This window comes from Brassica napus, chromosome C3 (genome assembly GCF_020379485.1).
Source record: "Brassica napus cultivar Da-Ae chromosome C3, Da-Ae, whole genome shotgun sequence".
NCBI classification, from domain to species: domain Eukaryota; kingdom Viridiplantae; phylum Streptophyta; class Magnoliopsida; order Brassicales; family Brassicaceae; genus Brassica; species Brassica napus.
In genome coordinates this window covers 11,466,668-11,490,314 of record NC_063446.1, presented here as the reverse complement: position 1 = coordinate 11,490,314, position 23,647 = coordinate 11,466,668, and the positions used below count along the sequence as shown (strand labels likewise).

General features: G+C 37.2%; 3 protein-coding genes and 2 pseudogenes across 6 annotated transcripts; 2 read left to right on the top strand and 3 right to left on the bottom strand.

Annotated features, from left to right (window-relative positions):
- Window positions 1–242: 242 nt before the first annotated feature.
- Window positions 243–1,249, bottom strand: LOC106383923 (glycine-rich protein DOT1). Its single transcript, XM_013823972.3, has one exon. The coding sequence runs from the start codon at window positions 1,185–1,187 to the stop codon at window positions 492–494; it is 696 nt and encodes a 231-aa protein (XP_013679426.1). The 5' UTR covers window positions 1,188–1,249; the 3' UTR covers window positions 243–491.
- An 8,996-nt stretch (window positions 1,250–10,245) lies between these two features.
- LOC106386421 (casparian strip membrane protein 1) lies at window positions 10,246–12,854 on the top strand. The gene is made up of 4 exons (XM_013826275.3): window positions 10,246–10,767; window positions 11,298–11,421; window positions 11,511–12,657; window positions 12,743–12,854. The coding sequence occupies exons 1-3, from the start codon at window positions 10,487–10,489 to the stop codon at window positions 11,724–11,726; spliced, it is 621 nt and encodes a 206-aa protein (XP_013681729.1). The 5' UTR covers window positions 10,246–10,486; the 3' UTR covers window positions 11,727–12,657; window positions 12,743–12,854.
- Window positions 12,766–14,799, top strand: LOC106385988 (annotated as a pseudogene).
- Window positions 14,800–14,817: 18 nt separating this feature from the next.
- Window positions 14,818–22,373, bottom strand: LOC106388136 (transcription factor E2FA-like). Of its 4 annotated transcripts, XM_022699047.2 has the most exons (14): window positions 22,046–22,373; window positions 21,826–21,885; window positions 17,014–17,218; window positions 16,869–16,928; window positions 16,627–16,801; window positions 16,483–16,537; window positions 16,350–16,402; window positions 16,213–16,263; window positions 16,079–16,127; window positions 15,931–15,996; window positions 15,760–15,836; window positions 15,379–15,616; window positions 15,224–15,293; window positions 14,818–15,134 (listed from the first exon to the last, which is right to left on the bottom strand). In XM_022699047.2, the coding sequence occupies exons 3-14, from the start codon at window positions 17,198–17,200 to the stop codon at window positions 15,040–15,042; spliced, it is 1,176 nt and encodes a 391-aa protein (XP_022554768.1). In that variant the 5' UTR covers window positions 17,201–17,218; window positions 21,826–21,885; window positions 22,046–22,373; the 3' UTR covers window positions 14,818–15,039. The 4 variants fall into 4 exon arrangements, with proteins under 4 accessions (XP_022554768.1, XP_022554767.1, XP_013683590.1 ...); XM_022699046.2 differs by having other exon boundaries at window positions 21,826–22,373; XM_013828136.3 differs by lacking the exons at window positions 21,826–21,885; window positions 22,046–22,373 and adding an exon at window positions 17,620–17,962.
- On the bottom strand, window positions 18,015–21,829 carry LOC106383924 (annotated as a pseudogene).
- Window positions 22,374–23,647: the final 1,274 nt, after the last annotated feature.

Here is a 23,647-nt window from a genome sequence, read left to right as displayed (position 1 = left end):
ATGCTTTGTTACTCGCTAATTGATTATCTAATCCATTGTTTTCTTTTTATTTACGATCTTGACTCTATGATTGACAAACAGTTTCTTCCGTCGATCACCTTATTTACCTTCCTCACAGTATAACACTTAACTCATAGAAAAATATCGCCATGCGCGTCTATGTGACATCTTCAAATATGTATTTATAAGGAACAAATATGATATCACCAAATGTTAGCAAAAAAAAAAAAAAAAAAAAAAAATGATATCTTGAAGATATTATCTTCATCTCCATATATAAAAATTTGATACACACGAAGTAGTACTGATGTAGTATATAACATTGGTACAATTAAAAACATCAACGATAACCCTTTTTCCGGCTTATTTTACAGATGATTAGTGTATTTGTTACCATATATATATATATATATAAAATCTCTTATACGAGTATTATATGACACTTCACTCAGTGGCCCTTATGCTCCACATAGATATGATATCATGCACGGTCAATATCCACCACCGCCTTCTCCGCTACCAGCACCGCCACCATGTCCAGATCCAGCTGCAGCATAACCTCCCCCACCTCCTGAACCACCACCTCCTCCTCCTCCACCACCATGTCCCCCAGCTCCACTGCCACCACCGTATCCCTCTCCAGCTCCACCTCCGGCACCGTAACCACCACCGTGAGCTCCACCGGCGCCAGAACCTCCTCCTCCACCGCCTCCTTTTCCACCACCTCCACCACCTCCATGTCCACCTGCCCCTCCACCTCCATATCCTCCTCCAGCACCACCGCCTTCTCCACCACCGTATCCACCTCCATGTGCACCGCCAGCTCCTCCACCACCGCCTCCTCCACTTCCTCCACCTCCACCGTGCCCACCAGCTTCTCCACCTCCGTATCCAGCTCCACCACCTTCACCGCTTCCACCTCCATAACCAGATCCTCCTCCAGGACCACCACCGCCACCTCCTCCAGCACCACCACCATGTCCACCGCCTCCACCACCACCAAGACCAATACCAACATCAACATCAGCACCAACGCCAACGCCAACGCCAACACTCAAACTACTTTTCTCGCCATAGGAAGCGACTTCAGCCTCGGATTCAGAGTAGGTGAGAAGTGATCTTCTTGCAGAGCATAACTCTAAACCTATTAAGAAACATAAAACTAAAATATTGTTGCGAGTAGCCATATTTCACTCTTGCTTCTTAATATTTTGTTGTGAGATGAGTTTGCTTAAGAATGTGTCCGTATTTATAGGCATGTCATGAGACTCGAGCGCGTTTGTTGCACATCGAAAGAATGTTTTAAAGTTCACTTGTTGGGCCTCAAACCTAACCTATCAATTCCATCATATGTAGATACTGTATATGATTATTCTAATGATTATTCTTTGTTGCTTTGTGTTATAACTATTTCTTTTTATATACAATCTTTTGTGGATAATTCACAATACGGCGGAACCACAATATGTACTAAAGTCTAAAGGTATAAAATGACCCAACAAAATTTACTATACAAGTTATATATAACTATATCTCATTAATTATGGTGGTTGAAATAATTTCCCATAAAATGGTATTTTATTTGTTACAGTTTCATAATTTCTTTTAATGATAGCTAGTTCATTCAAAAGTCTTTACCGGTTTATAAATACTCTCCATCTAGAATTTTGAGGGCATGGTGCGGGAGATGCTAAATGCTAAGCTACACCAACATATTCTGTGGATTATCGGTGAGTTAAAGTCTTAAGAAGTTTGTAAAGCTATATCGACCACCAAATAATAACACTTTCCGATTATAAATGGCAGGTTGATATGACCGATATACTTTATCAACGTTTTTTTACAATAATTGTGAGTTTTATCAAAGTATCACACTATCACACGTACTAATATATATGCGTGAATATCGAGCATACGAATTTCAGATTCACTTATCACTAAGTAGTGGTATTTGTGTGTGTATGTTTGGTTGTCTCCCATATTGCAAAATGACATATATAATCAGATAATTAATTTTACTAAATATTAATGAAACATATTGTTCTCTATGGATATCTGACCCACTCGTATGTCTACACTAACTTTAACATTTTAAAATCAATTCCTGACAACTTGTGTTTATCAGTGGCTCCTCTACTGTTTTACAGTGCGATTTACATGAATGTTGCATAATCATAATTACACATATTGATATGCTTTGAGTATGACCAACTTGTTTGCAATAGCACGATACCTCGTTTTATATAATTGGGCATAGGTTTGGAGTTAAGTAATTTATGGATGAATTACGGTTATGCTTCCTTAACATAAACGTTGGACAAACCTAATTAGATTTACTGCTATATATGCCGAGTGTTTATATTAGCTTCCGGATTTCTACTCTTTCTTATGTTTTAAGTCGCTGATTTAATTTGAACTGCGTTTGTTCTAGTCATGGAGTCAAAATTTTAACGTGACTTTGTGTTGCTATTCTAATTTCTCTGTTTTTCAAAACAATTTTAATTTCTCTGTTGATCTTTTGTAAAGATCATGTCTTGATTTTTATTTTATTGACATCAAAGATCATGTCTTGCTATACTAACAAAAGGCAGATAAATTGTTCTCTACACCCTTGTCTTCGACAGGCTAATCAGCTCTTCATAGTTAAATGGAATAAATAACCATGTTTTATGCTGCGCTCGTCAACATCATACAAAATTCATATTTATTCGAATATTTACCCACTAATAACAGTTTCGTAAACTTTTTGACAATAAAACTAGAGAGGAGTAATATAAATTGTCATGTAAGTAATAGTTATTTGATGAGATTTTTTTTAGTAATTATAACATCAATAAACTTTGAATTGTCATTTGTAGAATATCAACATATTTCCATGTGAAATGCTCATTATTTAGAGCTCTGGCAATGCCAATGAAATGTGACATCCAGCAAATTAGCAACACTGGGGAAAATACTTTCCAGTCACGTGTTATTCCTATCGTCTTCATTTTTTGTGTTATTCCTATCTGTTAAGACAGTGTATAAATATATATAAAGGTCAAATTAATATATAGGTTTCATCACAATAATCATATTCACATCTTATAATAAACCTCATAATCTTTTTTTTTGACCAAAAAAACTCATAATCTACTAATTACTAGACATGCAATCAACAGAAAGCTAACATTGCCGAACTACTGAATAAGTGAATCAAATTGACTTAATCAAAATTATGACTAGAGTTAAATTAACAGTTTTACTAAAATCAACGAACCGAACTGAACCAAAAACCGAAAAAAATGAAATACCCATTCGAATGTGAAAGCGGTGGCAGCAATAAAAAAATGTTTAGTGTCATACTTATAAAAGTGGACCCAACCATTTCATTTTGTTACGCGAGTGCAGTTCTTATTATCCTATACTTTTGACAAATAGGGTTAGGCTTATATGATTGTCATGAAAGATATATAAATACACACTTATATCATTATAAACATATAGTCCACCAAAAAACTTATGAAAATTGGAGGTGTGGTTACTAACGATTATAAAATAAATATTTTTTTATAATATTAAAATTACAAAATAAAATTGAAATAGTAAAATATCTAAGTAGTGTTGTGAAACTAGAGAATGAAATTCATGTTTCTATATTATTCATAAACATAAAGAGTCTTTTATATATAGAGAATTAAATCGTCATAGAATAATGGAAATACTAAAGAAAGGAAATACAAATATAGAAAGATTACAAATCATAATCTAATAAGGAAAAAGGCAAGATGTCGATTCTCTCTCTCTCTCCTCACGGCCGAGTCTCTCTCTCTCTAACATTGGGCCGGTTATGAAACGAACCGGTTATAGACATCCACAATATGATTTATAACACTCCTCCTTGGATGCCATAACCATACATGGATTTTAATACACTTTAGATGTTGCCTCATTAAAACCTTACCAGGAAAACTCAGTGAGACAAAACCATGGTGAAGGAAAAAGAGTACAACATGTATTACTCCCCATGTTCTGAACAACTCGCGGCTGGCCTCATAAACAGCCCAAGATCTCCGAATGGTTTGAAGATGTGGCCGCGATCGTCTGCTTCATGGAACACCATGATATGGCCGTTCCACCATGTGTGAAAACACAGTCTCTCTGTGATCGAGCATTGTGTGGATCCAAAAAATAACATGCATCAGCAAAATCAACTAAACCTTCTTTGTTTTGGTTAATATAAAATAAACCCAAGTCTTTCGTTCCTTGCAGGTAACGAATAATATGTTTAATCCTGTCCCAGTGCCTTTGGGTTGGACAAGAGCTAAATTTAGACAATATATTCACGACAAAACATATATCTGGTCGTGTGTGACTAGCCAGATACATCAAAGCTCATATGGCACTGAGATATGACACTTCGGGACCAAGAACATCTTTATCGTCCATCTTAGGACGGAACGGATCAGTGTCCAGGCCGAGGGACCTCACGACCATGGGGCTAGATAAGGGGTGAGACTCGGCCATGTTGAATCTCTTGAGTACTTTTTCTGTATATGCCATTTGATGCACAAGGATTCCATCTCTTATGTACTCAAGCTGTAATCCCAAACAAAACTTTGTTGTTTTTCCAAGATCTTTCATCTCGAATTCTTTCTTAAGATATTCAACTGTTTGGGAGATTTCTCCAGAGGTTCCTAGGATATTTAAATCATCAACATACACTGCTATGATCACAAAGCCCTGGCCGAATTTCTTTATAAAGATACAAGGGCTGATCAGATCATTCTTATATCTCTCTTTCACTAAGTACTCACTTAGTCTATTGTACCACATTCGGCCTGATTGTTTCAATCCATAAAGTGACTTATTCAACTTTATACAGTGTTGTTCTCGAGTACTTTATTTGTTTTTCAACTCTATACCCTCTGGTACTTTCATATAAATCTCATTATCCAGTGGCTCATATAAGTATCCAGTTACAACATCCATTAACCGCAAGTCTAATTTTTTTTCTCTTATAGCCAGACTTATCAGGACTCTAAAAGTAGTAGCATCCACCACATGGGAGTATGTCTCCTCATAATCTATTTCTGGTCTCTGTGAGAATCCTTGTGCAACAAGTCGTGCTTTATATCTAACGACATTACCATGTTCGTTTCTCTTTCTCATAAAGACCTACTTATGGCCGACTGGTTTAACATCATAAGGTGTCCAGACTATTGGTCCAAAGACATCTCTCTTCTTTAAAGAGTTTAACTCCACGTTTATAGCTTCTTTCCATTTGATCCAATCTGATCGTTGAGTGCACTCATAAATAGATGTGGGTTCATGATCCTCATTCAAATCCATAAGTTCAAGTGCTACCTTGTATGCAAATATATCATCAATGTCGACATTCTTTCTGTTCCATTGTATCCCAGACAAGACATTCATTATTATCAGGACCTTCAGTACCTTGAATTCTGGCGTCCCAAGAATCTGTATTAGATACATCAGGGCCGGCCGCATCTAAACATTCATGATCAGCCGCGATAGCTATTAGGGTTTTGGGATCGGCCGCGGCTAAGTCCCGGGATTTAGGAACGGCCGCGGTCGTGTCTAGGGTTTCAACAACCTCGGTTTCATTCTCTGCACCTTTCTTAGTTTTCCGAGGGTTCTTATCTTTGGAACCTATTGGTCTACCACGTTTCAAACGTTGTCTAGACTCTGTCGCAACTTGATTGTGTCCCTCTTGAACATCAATTCTAATTGGTGTATTAGCAGCTGGTATATATGACTTAGTCACTCTTTTCGGGTCAACAAAAGAATCTGGTAATTGATTAGCTAGCTTTTGTAAATGTATAATCTTTTGGACTTCTAAATCACATTCCCGAGTCCGAGGATCTTGCCAAGATAAGGATGTTTGATTCCATGTAATTTCTTTTACCAGTTTACTGCTATCTCCCCCTAATGTTGGATGTTCTGATGCATCAAAGTGACAATCGCATACCTGGCCTTAAATAAATCACCCGTAGTTGGTTCAAAGTATTTTATAATCGTGGGGGAATCATATCCAACATATATCCTCATCCTGCTTTGAGGTCCTATCTTTGTTCTCTGTGGTGGAGCAACTGGTACATAGACGGCACAACCAAATGTCTTAAGATGGGATATGTCTAGCTCTTGACCCGTAAGCAATTGTGATGGGGAATATTTATGTTCACTAGACGGTCTGATACAAATCAGTTCGGCCGCGTACAAGACCGCGTGTCCCCAAGCTGTGGCCGGAAGCTTATACCTCATAAGCAATGGTCTAGCTATTCGCTGAATTCATTTTATGAATGATTCGGCCAAGCCGTTCGGTGTATGTACATGTTCCACGGAGTGTTCCACACTTACCCCCATGGACATACAGTAATCATTAAACGCTTGGGACGTGAAATCACCAGCATTATCAAGACGTATAGTCTTTAAAATGATGGCCGTTTGTATTCAAAAACCGGTCGTGCCAGAGAGTAAAATTCTCGGTGGCCACTTTCTTAAATGCAGCACTGGCCTTCATCATACTAACCTTGGCGTAATAAAGGCCAGTAGAGAGCGTAGGTATAAACTCTAGGACTTTCTTATGTCTTTGGCCGATTTCTATGATCTGAAGGAACTCTTTGTTTCCTTTGCCCTTAGTCTCAATATGAAAACCATTCATTCGAATGTCTTTAAAGCTCAATAGGCTTCTCTTAGAGCTGGGTGAATACAATGCATTAGATATCTCTATATGTGTACCCTTAGGCAACAAGATGTTAGCCTGGCCGTAGCCCTCTATGAGACTGGCTATACCTGGAATGATACTTTAGAGACTTCATATAAAAACTTTCATTCATTAATAAAATAAGTTCAAAACAATCAAAACATGGAAAACACAAAGCAAAGAACACAAAACATAGATGTCGAATTCAACTTCATTCTTTTAAACAATCTGAAGTTTCATAATCCATAAGAATCTCGTTCATGATTGAAATCATCTTCACCATCTTGATAAGTCATATGAGCTTCATGATTCTTCCCTTTCAAACTCTCTTGGTATATCAACGAGATGTTTGGGAGTCCTACATGTCTTAGCCCAATGATTATCCATACCACATATATGGCACACGGATTTGGTCAAGTTTTGTGGTTTAAATGATGTACCACGTCCATAAGAGTTTCCTTAGCCACGACTATATGAGTTGCCTCGGCCTCGACCAAACGAGTTTCGGCCTCGACCACCACGTCCATGCCATTTTCCACGACTACGACCGTGTTGGCTATCACTCTGGACATGGTTCGACTCTTTCTTATCATCATGTGCCTCAAGTAATGGGTTTGTTCCAGGAGGTCTCAATTCACTATTTCTCATCAACAGTTCATTGTTCTGCTCAGCGAGTAAGAGACAAGAGATCAGATTAGCATAAGTTGTGAAGCCCTTCTCACGGTATTGTAACAACACATTGCTTGTGTGGAAGGTGGAAAATGTTTTCTCAAGCATATCCTTATCCGTTATATCCTCACCACACATCTTCAATTTAGAAACTATCTTAAACATGGCCGAGTTATACTCCTCCACGGACTTGAAGTCCTGGATTCTTAGATTCCTCCAATCATACGTAGCCTTTGACAATAACACCGTTCTCTGGATATCATATCTCGTTTTCATCTCTGTCCAAAGGTCTAGAAGATTCTCAATAGTCAAATACTGATCATTGAGACTCTCAATAAGATGATGGCGTATAATTAATATAACTCCATATCTATCTTTCTCACTTGCATTATTGCCCTCCGTGATACATTCACAGAGTCCCTTGGATTTTAGGATGATCTTAGCATCAAGTGCCCATTGCAAGTAATTATCTCCAGAGAGATTTAGGGCAGCAAAATCCAAGTTGTTAATTTTCGACATCTGAAATCATATGTTTCATAATTTAGATTTAAAAGTGTTCAAACGAATGCAATCAATATGCTCAAGCAATCCGGATTCTAGGTATGATGCAAATAGGTCATTCGTATATGATGCATACATGTTCAATCTTAGCATTCGGATTCTATATGCAATCAGTTCGTACTATTATGCATGCACAATGAAAACAAGCCGCACAGCTACGATCTTAGCAAACGGTTTCAATGCAATCAATACAATGGTCATTTGTTTTCAATCTTAGCAAACAGTTTTCTAAGAGTTCAATGTGTAATTGCAATCAAACAGTCGAGCAATGCATCAGTTAGGGTTCATTCGAGAATGTATAAAAACTATCAATACTAGCCGGATCATTATCAAGACGAGAATGCGTAAATCATTTAACCTAGCTAGCGATTTCTATTTCAATTCAAGCATTCGGTTTTAATCAATCAAACAAGATAGTATTCGATTTTAATTTTAAGACATTAGGGTTTCGATCAAACAATCAATACGACTTCAATTTGAAAATCATTCAATCGGTTTTATCAATTCAAACAACCAAATTCAAGAATGAGATTATCAATCCCAGCAATCGATTTCTATGTGATCAAATTCAATACGGTTTTAATTAATCAAGGCTAGCATATTATATCCAAACATACAATCATATTCAAATAATCAATTTCGATCTCAAAGATTAATTAGGGTTTGGATAAATTCGATTATGCATTAGCTTTAGGGTTTTAATCGATTTCATGCATAGCATGCATTATGCATGTATGCGGCTAAAGGTATTAGGAAAACGATTTTGATCATTAGATCAATTGGGGTTTAGGGAATCGAACTTATGATTATGAGCTTCGATTTACTCATTGGGGTTTTGATCTATTACCCTATGGTTTTGATTTCAACATTAGATCATACTATTAGGGTTTGTAGTTTTTATGGTTTCGATTCTTATCAAACAATCAAATTCGATTATGGGTTCTCTTTTAGGTTTCGAATTACCTTAACCTCAAGTAGGGTTGAATGGACCACCAAAGAGATGAACCGCGAGGAAACAAAACTAAGGGAAGTAGCTACGATCGCTCGCAGGCCGTTGCTCGCTCCCTCCAAGTGTTGAACATCGGAAGGCGAGCTGATGTTGTCGCGAGCTGTCTGATTGCTGAGATTGGGTCGCGAGCCGTCTGAGATCGTCTTGTTTGCGAGCTGAGGTTGAACAAGCCGAGATCGTCTGAGCTAGGATTAGGAACGCCTTGAGCTGAAGCTGATCGGGAACAAATTGCAAACAAGGATCGGGATGTAAGGTTTCGCAATCGGGATTAGGATGGTTCGCCGATAAGGATGTTCGCCGATTAGGGTTAGGGTTTTAGGCGGTTTGTTTTAGCTTAGGGATTTAGATTCTATCGTGTTGATAACGTGTTGTGAAACTAGAGAATAGAATCTATGTTTCTATATTATTCATAAACATAAGGAGTCCTTTATATATAGGGAATTACACCGTCATAGAGTAATGAAAATACTAAAAAAAAAATACAAATATGGAAAGAGTACAAATCATAATCTAATAAGGAAAAAAGCAAGATGCCGATTCTCTCTCTCTCCTTACGGCCGAATCTCTCTCTCTAGCATTGGACCGGTTATGAAACATGCCGGTTATAGACATCCACAATATGATTTATAGCAAGTAGTATTTATAAATTTTCGAGTATTACCAAATAGTAATTTTAAATTATTTAATAACAAAAACGAATTTCTATTTTTACTATTCTTTTCAATTTTGATGAAGAAAAAAATGTTTCATATTTTCTTTAAATGAATAAAATAGGAGAAAAGATAAAGAAAAAAACATATATGAAAAGAGATCTTTTGGAGAAACATAACATTTTTTATGTTTCACTTTTTTCTCTGAATAAATCACCAGTTAAAATTTTTGTAGGTCTGAAATTCTTTTTGGAACTGAGCTGGATTGATTTTGGGCTTTAACCCTAACTGACATGCCATATCACCTAGTGTTGGTAATGCTGATTCCAATTATGGTCCACATACAGAGCCAGAATAGTCGATCTTCAAGAAATTGACAATATTGATCTTCAACGAAAATTCAGGAATGATCAAGATCATGCACGAATAATCACATGAGAGGTCAGTGCTTTGCTTGAAACTAACCAACTAATTTGAAAGTAGATAGTCATTCAATCAACAAAATTCGGTCGTATAATTTGCAAATAAGATGAACATAAATCACAGGTTATTAAGTTCATTTTGCGTACCCACCAGTGATTCATTAGTATATGATATTTTCAGCTTTCTTTTGTGTTGAATTATCAGCCCAGACTCAGTTAAGTGGGGAAAGTAAGAAGCAACAACTCCTCTTCCCAGACCTTAACAAATCAACTAAACTTAGATGTTAAACAATTAAAAAGGCTCATCACGAGTTAGCTGATTATTCCTAAGTCCTAACCAACCACTTCTCCGAATAAGGACTATATAAATACTCGTCCAGCTTTCATTAGTTTCCCACCACAAGTAGAAAACATTTCAATACACAATCAACACACTTCTTCTTTCTTTAAATCCCAGCTGCAAGAGATAATGGCGAAAGAGTCCACCACCATTGACATTGGCGAAACGAGCACCGTTACAAAAAGTACAAGCCATGCCTTGGTGGACGAGAAGAAGAAGGGTTTTGTGACAGCCGCCCCAGGAGGCGGCTACAAGAGAGGTTTGACCATATTTGATTTTCTCCTCCGTTTGGCGGCCATAGGAATCACCATCGGGGCTTCCTCTGTCATGTTCACCGCCGAGGAGACACTTCCCTTCTTTACTCAGTTCTTACAGTTCCAAGCCGGTTACGATGACTTTCCCACGTTTCAGTAAGTCCATTTTCATTTTCTTAACATATGATTATTAATTACACAACAAATGCCTTTTTAAACTAAGTTACTGTTATATTTTTCTTAGACCATCGTGTTATATGTAAGTCAAGTCTTAGGGTTATATATTAAAAAAAAAAATTCTCATTTAACTTATAAAGTTAAGTCAAGTTCATGCTAGGGTTATATATTTCCTCTTTATGCTATTCCAAAATAGCATCTATCAAAAATTTAAAAGGCAATTTAAATGTATGTTTGGATTTAAAGTTTAAGGTTTAGTAATAGAGTTTCGAATTTAGTATTTAGGGCTAGAGATGGGATTAGGATTTAAGAGTTAAAATAATTTATTTATTTTTCTTATCAAATGAATGTTACTTTTGAATTTTTTTTATCATTAAATGTTATTTTGGGATAAACTTTTTTAAAATCAATATATTGGATATTTTGTTCCCTGTTATAAATGTGTGGTTATCTATTTTAAACTTGTATTAGTGACTTAATGAAATATTTAACCATAAATCTTCTTAAAGGTTCTTTGTGATAGCTATAGCCATAGTGGCCAGCTATCTCGTCCTTTCACTTCCCTTTTCCATCGTCACTATTGTCCGACCACTAGCAGTTGCGCCCCGGCTCATCCTGCTCATCTCCGACACCGTAATTCCCCCTTTTGTATATATACAGTTATATTCTTCGAGTTTACTTAATTATTTCATTTGATTCATTCGGTTAATGTATACTTCAAGGTGGTCTTGACGCTTACCACAGCAGCAGCCGCTGCGGCAGCATCAATTGTCTACCTCGCACATAACGGTAACGCAAACACCAATTGGCTCCCCATTTGTCAGCAGTTTGGAGACTTCTGCCAAACGGCAAGTACTGCAGTTGTAGCTGCATCTATCTCGGTTGTCTTCTTTATCCTTCTCATTGTCATCTCAGCCATTGTCCTAAAAAGGCATTGATCTGAAAGTTTCTGCATGTATATGTTTGTGTTGTGTCGTGTGCTTTGTGCAAAATGAAATGATAGATATATGGTATCATTAAGGTGTGGTCCGAGTGGAAAATGAAACCGGAATTCATGTATTTTGTAAAGAAATTTGTCTTGGTTCATGTTGAAAGCTTATCTTAAAGTTAAAAGCCGTAAATCATCTTACTATCGTCTCTCTTTTGGTTTGCATCATTTTGACTAGATTATAAATCAAAATCCTTTTTCAGTTTCACTTCTGAAAATTTTGAAATTAATCTTCTGTTATAAAAGGGGTGGATTCGATGAATAAAACCAAACAAAGAAGTGATGAACATTTTAATCATTTACAAAAAGGTCAGATAACATAAATAAACCTAAACACAAAGTATGATTGCAATTTCAAAGTATACTACGTGTTTCGTTTATCAAAAAAGGAAAAAGTGTACTGTTGGCAACCATTTTTACGATCAATATACGTTATTTTTAGTGATAAACGTGGATAAAAGAATTTAGATGAAGATTTCAGAAAATTACAGTATATTTTAATATTTAATTTACAGTATGTTATAAAATTTGAACTCCTTTTTCTGAGGGCAGGAAGAAAGTATTATTTGTAAAATTTATATGAAGTGTTGGTAAACATAAATTAAGGGAATAACCTTAAAATGAATATCGTAGATAACGGTCAAACGGTAAACCCGGTCCTCGTACGAATCGCACACCATGATTGAAGTACCGTATGTGCCAAGAAATTTAAAACCGTTTACTTTTTTTCATTGAATTTTTTATCTAAACGAGTTTAGAACAAATCAAACCCCAAGTTACTCCAATTATAGAACTCACGCGTCTTCATAAACATTGTCCTCTTCCATCTTGTTTTTGTTTCACAATTTTTGTTTTCTTTGCTACCCTCTCCGTTTATTTAGGTTTGTTATTAACTTATAAATACATTTTCTTTAATTTTCTGAAGTAAATCCAGAACCAATAAGCATAGTTTGATCACAATTGCAGTTTTGATCCTTCTGGGTTCCTAGGAGAAAGAAAAGCAATTCCATTCTTCTTCATACGTTCAAGAATCCATTCGAGGACGACATCTTCCTAACATCTTTGATCTCTTCAATAGGTTTGTTGACATTTTTCTCTGCTAAAATAACTTATTGGTTCGGGTGATATAAGAGTGTTGAATCGGTTCTGTTATGTTTGTGATGAATAGAAACAGGAAATAATTCTTGAATAGGTCAAAGATGTTGGGAGATTTCATCATCAGACTCCTTGTGTATGTCCTGCCCTACAATATCTTGTTCTCTGTTATCCATTTGTTCATTATATTTTGTTGTTTTAGATTAATTAATGTATGAAAAATATATAATCAAATGGTGATAATGGCAGATTAATATTAGGGTACACATACCCAGCTTTTGAATGCTTTAAAACGGTGGAGAAGAACAAAGTTGATATCGAGGAACTCAGATTTTGGTGCCAATACTGGTATTTATAAAACTCATCCTTTTAATTTATTTATCCTTATAATCCTTTGTAGTTTGTACATGTGTGTAGATTTGTTGAAATGGGCAAATTGAATTTAGTTTGGTGAAAGTTAATTAGATTTGTTTTTAACTTTTGGATTGTTTGATTTTAAAGAGTTAGAAGACAACAAGATTCACTTAATGTTGGTGTTGTATGTTAGAAAATGTCTTTAATTAAATAGAAATAATCTTCCATACAAGTCTTTGGTCTCCTAAAAAATTTAATAAAAGAAATGTCTTTGGGTCCGAATTATCGGATGCATGTTTCATGCCTGATGTAATATCATTATCTACTGGAAAATGTTATTTTATCACGCATTTGTATTTGAATAATTAGGATATTGTTGGCGCTAATTTCATCGTTCGAGAGGGTTGGCGATATATTTATCTCATGGTAAGAAACATCTTATTCATGACCTAATTCATCTGTTTCTTTTTTTTTTCTTTTAAAAAAAATACTTTATTCATCTATTTCTTTAATATCTAAAATTCATTAAATAAATGACACATTAAATTATTATTTACAGGTTACCATTGTACGGAGAAATGAAAGTGGTATTTTTCGTATATCTCTGGTACCCTAAAACGAAGGTAATAGATAATTAAAAAAGTCATTAGTTTGAATGATACTTAACAATAGTATTGGTTACTAAAACTAACTGGATGAAGGGAACGAGACATGTGTATGAGACGTTGTTGAAGCCATACATAGCTCAACACGAGACAGAGATTGACAGAAAGATTATGGAGTTGCGAGCAAGAGCTTGGGACTTTTTCATCTTCTACTTCCACAACTTTGCCCAGGTCCTTCTTCTTCATATTGAATTTGTATTGTTTTAAAATGAGACATTGTTATAACATTAGTTTACTATTCATGCACAGGCTGGTCAGTCCACATTGATCCAGGCTTTTCAGTACGTACTCGCCCAATCGGTCCTGTTCTCGACCGCAGCCGCAGCTAAACAGCCGGTACTAAACCCATCACTTTTATGTCAGCCTATAACACATGTCTACCAACAAGACATGTGTCTCTCAGTGACAGTTCACATATGTTTGTACTATTTAATAATCGTTGACCCTTTTGTGTGAAGCCGATGGAGCCGAACGTAAACGTGAAAACACGATCACCAGTTGAGACGGAGAGTGATCCGCACTCACCTCCCGCTCCAAGAGCGTTGAACAAAACGCTATCTGCGTTGCGATCGCTGGAGAAGCAAACGAGCAGGGGGGAGGAAGTGGCCACCACCAACACCAGGCCGAGACTCAGCCGGAACATTCAACGGAGATGAAGGAGTCAACATTCCTGATACACTTCCGGGATCACCTATCACCGATGCTCGTGCTAAGCTTCGCCGTTCTAACTCCGGGTCTCAGGCCGCATCATAGTAACGTACATAAACGTGACTCGAGATAACCTTTCTACTTTGTTATAAAGTTATATAGGGGGAAAAAGTAATGTTTGAGAAAAACAAAACAGATTGATTTTGTTTTTTCTTGTATTTTTTTTTTTTTTTTGTAAATTGAAGCATAAGTATTAATCCCAGAGAGATGTGTTCAATCTTATGCACCCGATGAAGTATATTACTCTAAAACTTACATTAGTTCATCTACATTGTCACTCGTTACACGACCACTCTCTAGCGATAAATGAACGCACCTGCCACTGGTTCCACACACGTTCTGTATCTGCTCCCTCCTTGGATTTGAATTGAAGAACCAAGAGTATTGTGAAGGGACACATCAGGAATCAGAAGCTGGGATAGGTGTTTGGTCTTCTTGCAATCAAGTTGGTTTGGAGTCAATATCGGCTGAGGCTATTTCACTCATTACTGGTGGTGGAGTCACGTCAGCTATTCCATAGTCCCAATCAATACCAGCTTTTGCATGAGTTAAGGATTGCGTATTAGTATGCAGATACACTGAACAGCTATATGAGGGAAACAGTTACTGATATATCAAAGGATACAGTCTGTGTTCCAAATATCCGTCATGCTTATTTCAGCGTTGGAGAGAAGCCAGTAGTCCGTATCATCATTCTGCCAAATACAAGACCAATACTACTTGGTAAGTTCATGTGTGCATAACAAAAGTATCTTAAAATTAAGCAGGAAGATGGCTTACTTCGATGTCAGAGAGAGTAATCTTAAGCATTCCTCCTACTTGCTCCTGTAAATAATTAAGATCAGAGGTATCGCCGGGTTGGGCATGTGCCTGATCTTGAGACATCTGAAGCTCAGAGGCAGTTTCTGTGTTATCAATAGTTAAGGCTTCGATTTCATTGTTTTCTGTAGATCCTGAGCAAGAAGCAATAGGCAAGCATGCTGGTGGTGCAACATCCCCATTCGTGTCCTCAAATTCACTGAACATCAAGTCAAATTAAAAGATATGTAAATACCTCCATGAGTAAAGTACATTATATGTAAAGATATGTCTTAACACAGTTTCTATTGTAAAGCTGCTCTAAGCAGAATGTTTCTATGCGTTGCTAACATGTAAAGATACCTGACAAGGTATACGTCAATAGGTCCCATTGTACTTCTAAGAATGATCCTGTGTCTCCTCTGAGGGAGCTCACCCGCCTATCATGTACATCAGTAACATATTATCACAAATATTTTGCATCTACCGATGAATAATAGCATATGGCTTCCAGAGTTGCCGAGAGAGACTAACTTCATCTGGATCAGGGACTTCCAGAGTTGTTCCATGAGGAGCTTTGACAGCTATCAGAGTTTGGTTCTGCAGGAGCAGCCACGTGAGAGTTAAGATATATGTGAACAAGACAGTCTTGGGATTGACATATGACATACGAAAGACAGACCTGGAAACCCGGTAAACTCTTGATGTCCTCTTCAGTTACAAAAAGCCACCTGCACATTGGGATTAGATTGGTTAATAGTACGTACATCCATCATAAGAATAGCCTAAGAAACCATAGATAGAGGAAGATTTTACTTCTGATTCTTTTCATTTTCGCTAAGATCTCTTAGTCTTTCCTCCGTTTCTCTGAAAAGAACTTATTAAACGTCAGCATTTGTTGAGTACATGAATCACAAGAACGCAAGACTCTCTCTAAATGAATTCCATGAAACCTGATTTGGTTATCTAGCGCTTGCTCCTGGAGGTTAAGGTTTTCAATCTCTGCCTGCAAGGAGAAAACAAGATGATCAAATCAAATGTGAAGCCAAAATCTAAGTTTACCAAGTGCATGCCGCTTCACCGCACCTGTAAGACAGATACGTCAGCATCCACATCGCCAGGCCTCGAAGCATCAACTCCCCTGGTCACATGTGATTAAATGATTCAAGGAGTATCCCAGCAAAGCAGATATGAAGAAAGATATGGGTTCAAACTGCAGAATCATATTACTTCCACAGTATACGGTTCTTGAAAGGCTTTTCAATGAGATCAATCCCCTCCAAAACGTTTGTAATATCATATATGCGCCGTTTCTGCACCTCCAATGCTTCTGCAGCTTTGTTTAGGTCCAGCATCCCATCTTCGGCTTGTTTGATTAGATTGACAAACCTTTTTGTAAGGAGACCTGAACTGGGTTTATATCAGCATCTTCAAATCCACCACAACATCTATATAATCAGTGGGTTAATTACCTAAAGAACTGTCATAACGGCAACTTCCAGAAGGAGTTAGTGTGGCAGGAGAAGCTACAACTTTATCAGGAAAAAACAATCAGCTCTTTGACCTGCTTGTTGCTCCAGGCATTGAAAGACCAATTCAAACAAGTATTCTTCTTACCAGCATTTGAGATGGGGGTTTGAGGAACTGACTGAGTCCCTTTGGCCCTTGACTTGGTGTTGACTCTGCCTCCTTTAGCCGAAACAGGAGTGAGACAGGGACTGTTGTGTATGCTAGTGGAACCAGAGCTCGTGAATCCATTACTATTAGAAGTAGTAGTAGTAGTAGTAGTAACCACATCCATCATCGACTTTCTCTTCCGTGACTGCAGATATTCTACTTGTCATTCACTTGAAATAAGTTGTTTTGAAGCAAATCTACACACATTTCTCTCTATGATTCATCATAAAGTTTCACTAGAATGTGATCTAACGATGTCAAGTTTCAATAACCATTATTTTGATAACAGTTAGCATATGTAAATAAACAATCAGGGCCGGTCATGTAAATTGTATACAGTATCCAAAATCTCATGACCGGGCCGTAACAAATGAGACATGTAAATTGTATATAGCTTCCAAAATTTCAGGACGGGCCTTATTTAGGATAATATTACATAGATGATGAAGCTTTCATAATCTGACGATAATGAACAAACATATAAACCAGACCAATTTCTAAACCGGTTTAGGAAATGTAAACCAGTCTAAACCGAGGCGAACTCACAGGAGATCTTAAAACGACGGCGTCCTCCTCCCGATCTACGATTCCACAGAGGCTGCTACTATCGTTGTTAGTGACGTAGGAAGGGGTGAATCGACGGTAATCAGACGGGTGGAAGGGAGGTTTCGTTGAGGCGAACGCCAAGTGTCGACGTATGGGTGGGACCACAGGGTTAGATGGTGGCGGCTGAGAATGTCCTGGAGAAGGACGTACGCCGCCGGACATGGATCGTAGTGAAGCGGAGCTGGATGGGAAGAACCTGGCGGCGAGATTATGGACGGAGATTGGAGGGAAACGAGGGTTTTAGTGAGAGAAAGAGAGAGCAGAAAACGAGGGAAGGAGGGACTTTTTATGTTGGGCATAGATGTGGAGGGAAGGCTACAGTTAGCGACAATAATAATTAAAAAAAAAAAACAATTTGTATTGTTTCTATTTGTTGCCCCCATTATTTTTAATTGTTCAGATTCACCCCTACTTCACATAAATGAATTCATTTCAAGTAACATGCCCCCAGGAATATCGTGTCAATGTATTAAACGATTTTGATTTTAAATATTTGGAGACAACTTTTTTTGTGAGATTTTTTTTTTCTTTATTCTACAGATTCGTTAGACTAGGACTTTCTCAAAAGACGAATACATTATACATGTGGCAAAGTAGGATATTAGATATTGGGATTTATCTCATTCGTGACCTCTCTTTTTAGGGATCTAATGTTTCATTTTTATAACTATTATCTATAAAATATATATATTAAAGTATCTTGAATAGCATTTTAGCTCATATTGTTTGACAGTCCGACAGAGGCGCAGATGTTTTTTTTTTTTGTTATTAGGAGGTGTCTGGATCGATGGCCCGATAATCCTTCAAACCGGAGACATAATATAAGTCTTTTTCACTGGGGTTTCGAACCATGAGCGCAACAAATGGTCTACCGCGTCTGGTGGTACCCGATGTTTATCCTCGGTTTTAGTTTTTTTTTTGTAATTTTTAAGTATTATGTGTGGATTATTTTACCTCTAAGTTAAGAGCACATGTTTTATGTTTTTCTTTTTAAGTTTTGCCGTTTATGTTGGATCCTCTCTAAAAGGGCGTCTCTTCTTATTTTCTTAAAGAAAAGGGCTTTGTGTTGACACAAGAAAATGAAAGTGTTTGATACCTTTTTGGTTTCGTGTTTCTTGTCACGAGCCTCCAATAAAATCTCAGTTGAACCAAAATAATGCAGTTTAAGCCCATATTTGGATTATACCTCAAAAATATCATAAGTGAAACCAAAAAAACTGAGTAGATTATTGGCTAATGGTGAGAATCAAGGACTTGAAAAGCTCTATATTATCAAAGTTCAACCCAATTGTCCGGTTAATTAATACATATTCATCCTCCATTCCTCCTGCCTCCAAAATGTAGAACCACTTTTTTTTTTTTTTTTTTTTGAAAAACTATAAAAATAAAGAATTTTTCTGTACACAAATAAGCCTAGAGGTCTTCAAAGGCGGAGAAGAATCAGTACATACTTCCAACGCATCCTGATTCGTCTTCATCATCACTGCCAAGGAAAACATCACACCTCTTTCGCCACACAAGCCTCATGTCTCGGTTTAATCCAAACTAAATGAGAAATACTGAGTAGACTCAAGAACCTCCCTCATGTCTCTCCTCATCTCCCCCACCAAGTAACTCACTTTCGGTTCGTAATTCTCAGCAACGCTGTAGTTAAACAGCTGTGTGGATCTTGTAAACAACGGGGTGCCCCTCTGGCAAGAAAGCCCAAGTTTCTGAAAGTACTCGATACGTGGTAGGAGCTTGTCTTTGATGCTGCAAGAGAGGAGGTAAATGTATTTCTACGTCTCGAGGATACCGATTCCCAGGAGGAAGTAGAACACATGTCTTAGCTGTGTATCAGCGCTGCACGCGAGGAGACGAGGACGAAGGCGTAGGGCGGGACTGAGGTGGAAGATGGAGTTGAAGCCGACTTCACGGAGGAGTAAAGTGATGACCGGGATGGTGTGGGAGATTAGATAGGAAGTGAGGAGGTTGGGAAACATGGAGACGAGGTGGCATACGTCTTGTAAGGAGAAGTTGATAGGTGGAGTGGTCATGTAGTCGACGACGGGTTTGATGGAGGAGAGAGGGGATGAGTGGAGGGGAGGGTGGCAGTTGAAGAGAGTGAGGAAGTCGATGCCAAGGGAATCGAGCTTCTCATGGATGTGGGTTTCAGGAGAGAAGATTGATGAAGATGATGGGCAGGTGTTTGGTGTGAAGGAAAGTGTGGGGAAGTTGTAGAGAGTGAGACAAGTATTAGAGACAATGTCTCTGACATCGAAAATTGGAAGGTATATTAACGGGTCAATCCATTTATCATCATTTTTTTATAGGTCGGACGCTCGTCTAACGAGAAGCCGGAGAAAAGTGGTGGTGGTGGTGGGGAAGGAAGTGGAGGAGATGAAAGAGAGAGATTGTGGTTGCATTGTTTAAGAGACATCACTTTCTACATGGGTTGGAGATTTTGGAGAAAACGAGGGGATGTTAGAGCATGTTTATTGTTGAGACCCTTAATGTCTCTTAAATTGTCCTTAATGAATTTTTAATTATTAAAATCAAGAGAAGGGACATCGTTAAGAGACCTTTAATTTTAGTGGTTTATTGCTTGTCTCTTAATTAGAGGTTCTTTTTAAAAATAAATTATTAAACATAATTTTATTGAAGATAAAACTTAAACATAGCATTTTAAACATAACATTTTAAACATAGAATAAAAAAAACATAAAAACATAAAAAAGTACAAAAACAAACGATAATAATTTCAAAGATGCTTCGAAGCTCAGTTGTTGTTTTAATCAGTTCCAAATTTAGCCCATATATGTTCGACCAAATCCCGTTTTAGCTGTGCATGCACATTTGTATCACGAATTTCAGTTCGAACACCCATCTGATTGGCAATATTTGTAGGCATTCTCCTTGTTCGACGATCGACATGTGAACTTCTGCTGGCTTCTCCTTCTTCGAAATCTGAAAGATTAAATTGAGTACCTTCATCTCGTTCGTTTTCTACTATCATATTATGGAGTATAATACATGCTCTCATAATCTTCCCGATCTTGACTTTATCCCAAGAAAGTGCCAGATTTCTAACAATGGCAAATCGAGCTTGTAAAACTCCGAAAGCACGCTCAACATCTTTTCGGACAGCTTCTTGACGTTGCGCAAATAAGACTGCTTTCGGCACTTGTGGAAGTCGAATAGATCCTGTGCCAACGCTGCTTTCAGTGGCTTGGCTCTCTCTGTGCATTATGACTTGCCTCAAAGTAGGCAGAAACTCTAGCCCAAAACCTCCCTGCTTTTTGGTCGTTGCCAACCACAGCATCTTTGCTCGTGTTTAACCACGAGCTGATGAGGACAATATCATCTTGTGGTGTCCATTTCTGTCGTTCTTTTGCCGCTGCATGACTTGAGGCTTCGTTTAGTTTACTGCCTAGGAAAGGAACTTGCGATGAAGATAGTTCAACACTATCTTCATTGTTACCAAAGGAAACAGTTTGTTGACTATTAAGTATATCAACAAACTTTGAGGTTCCAGTAGATGGATTGGAATCCATAGATGAGAAGGGAATGAAAGCAAGAAAGATGAGAAGGAATGAAAACAAGAAAGATGAGAAGGAGAAGAACACGGTTTGCAATGAATTCAAGAAAGAGGAGAAGTTCATATTTTTATAGACTGAAAAGAAGATAAACGCATTGATCACAAGCATTCAACACAGACTTGACATTTATCTAACACCTCCTTCACACAAGACCATTCATTTCTATCTAACTATAATCTATTTAAGACAAGCATTATCTCTGCCTAACCAATTTATTAAACATCTATTTATTACCAAACCTAACACATACTTACGCAAACCACAAACCACTATATTCACAATGGTTTATCCAATTCAAACAAGTGTAAAAATCCATACTAATCGCAACATATATCAGAAACCACAAACCAATATATTCACAATGACTTATCCAATTCAACAGAGCAAATACAATAGTTTTATCCAATTCAAAATTCATTTCAACCAAGGCTAAAATTTAACAACAATTGCAATAAAATTCAACAACAATTCGCAACCCATCAACGAATATAAACTATGGTCTTTCCTATTCAACAGAGCAAAGAGATTGATTTTATACAATTGAAAAGACCAAAGACAAAGGTTTTACCTTATGAACAATCGTGGGGGTTTGTCAGACAAAGCCCAAGCTTGAGCTTCGATCATGCCTCTTCATCACTCCATATGAAGACACAAACACAGAAAAAAAAACAAAAATTAGTGGATCGAACTTATCTAGATTCACGATGAAATAACATAATCTAAGCCCAGTTTTATTAGATTCCCCGACATGCACAAGCTAAGACGTGCACAAACAAACTCATCCTTACCTTTCCAGCCACCGAGAAGAAGAAGAGCCACGGCGAAGAAGAGAGATCTCACCATTATCCTTCGCCGATGAGACCAACCGATAGAGGGGATTCCGTTTTCCTTTGTCAACAAGACCCGCCTAGAGAGCCACCGAGAAGAAGAACAGCCACGGCGAAGAAGATATATTGCCTTCTCGATCGCCTGGAGAGGAGAGAAGGAAGAGAGAAATGAAGAACCGAGACGAAACAACGCGTTCCATTTTTCCTCTCCCCAATTAACTTCAGACACGTGTCTGTCAAGAGGCGCCCCTTCGCGTCCGTAAATAAGCTGCGTGTCTTCATACTTTGGCTGTGATTTGAATATTTTTAATCTATTTAATACTAAGGGAAGCACTTAAGAGCTTGTAATAAACATGCCCTTATCGTATCTGAATTGATCCGGTTCAGTTTAGAAATTTGCCGGTTTATTTTGATTAGGAATAAAATTAACTAAATAAGCTTTGACCACTTTGCAAATTCAGAGAAATAGGCCAGTGGGCTTCGAAGAGCCCAAACAATAGAACGAGAAGCCCTTCACATGCTGTCTAGCTTTAATTAGTTAATTAATATATTAAACTGTATAGCAAAAAAGTTAGGTATTAAAAAGTTTAACAAAATTTAGTTTGAGTATTTTTACAGAAACTTTTGTTCATATTACTATTTCTTTTATTTAGTATCATTTGTTTTTTAAAATACAGGAAGAAGCTTTCTAAAAGTAAAAATGATAAAATTTCCAATAATTTAGATTGGACTATACAATATTTTTTTTTTAACTGCTAAATTGAATCGGTCATATGAAGATGCTCAATTGACTAATCCTAATGTCACAACCAAAATAGTTACTTTAAATTCGGTTTTTCGACATCAACACCGGCTAATTTGGTTTGATAATTGTATTGGGCCATAGATTTTTTTTTTTTTTTTGGTAAACTGATTAGTTTTTGGTTAACGATGGTTTTCAGTTAAAAGGCATGAAACAACCAATAATGGAGGAACTGAACCAGGGTCAGGCCTGGATACAAGCCCATCAAACATTTGTTTCAGGGCCGATCAGATAAAATAATTTTTAAAACCAATTTTTTTAAAGATTAGATAGTAGAAATGGTGTAAGTAGTTATGATTTGAGTTGCATGTTCTAAGTTCGAACACTGACTAATGATGATAATATAATTAACTAGTGTTAAAAAAAATATTGCAACACGACAATGATATAAATACATTAATACACGAATCTATATATATATATATTTTTTTTTCTTACGAATCAATATTTTAAATAGCGGCCAGTGAAAAAACGAGATTCAAGAAACGATAATAAACTAAAATACGTAAGCACAAATCTAACACGAGTCGCCTTCAGATGTGGCAGCGTCCGAAATATCGTCCCACACCATTTTGGACACAAAGTCGTCGTGCTTGGGAACATACTCATACAATCACAAACATAAATTCAACTAATTTAGTAATCCTCTTTTTGGATCCACACTTTTAAATTGTTAATGAAAGAAACAAAAGTAAACCTCAAGAAGTTGGAGCAACTGAGGAGCAGTCCGGGCCGAGACGATGATACGGCGGGCGGTGGAG

What these genes read in the sequence shown, in the direction of transcription:
- LOC106383923 (XM_013823972.3), bottom strand. Translation starts at nt 1,187, where the DNA reads ATGGCTACTCGCAACAATATTTTAGTTTTATGTTTCTTAATAGGTTTA.
- LOC106386421 (XM_013826275.3), top strand. Translation starts at nt 10,487, where the DNA reads ATGGCGAAAGAGTCCACCACCATTGACATTGGCGAAACGAGCACCGTT. An exon ending in GATGACTTTCCCACGTTTCA is followed by an intron (nt 10,768 to 11,297) that starts GTAAGTCCATTT and finishes ATCTTCTTAAAG; the next exon opens with GTTCTTTGTGATAGCTATAG. An exon ending in TCCTGCTCATCTCCGACACC is followed by an intron (nt 11,422 to 11,510) that starts GTAATTCCCCCT and finishes GTATACTTCAAG; the next exon opens with GTGGTCTTGACGCTTACCAC.
- LOC106388136 (XM_013828136.3), bottom strand. Translation starts at nt 17,841, where the DNA reads ATGTCCGGCGGCGTACGTCCTTCTCCAGGACATTCTCAGCCGCCACCA. An exon ending in AAGTCCCTGATCCAGATGAA is followed by an intron (nt 15,837 to 15,930) that starts GTTAGTCTCTCT and finishes TGTACATGATAG; the next exon opens with GCGGGTGAGCTCCCTCAGAG. An exon ending in TTACTCTCTCTGACATCGAA is followed by an intron (nt 15,294 to 15,378) that starts GTAAGCCATCTT and finishes TGTATTTGGCAG; the next exon opens with AATGATGATACGGACTACTG.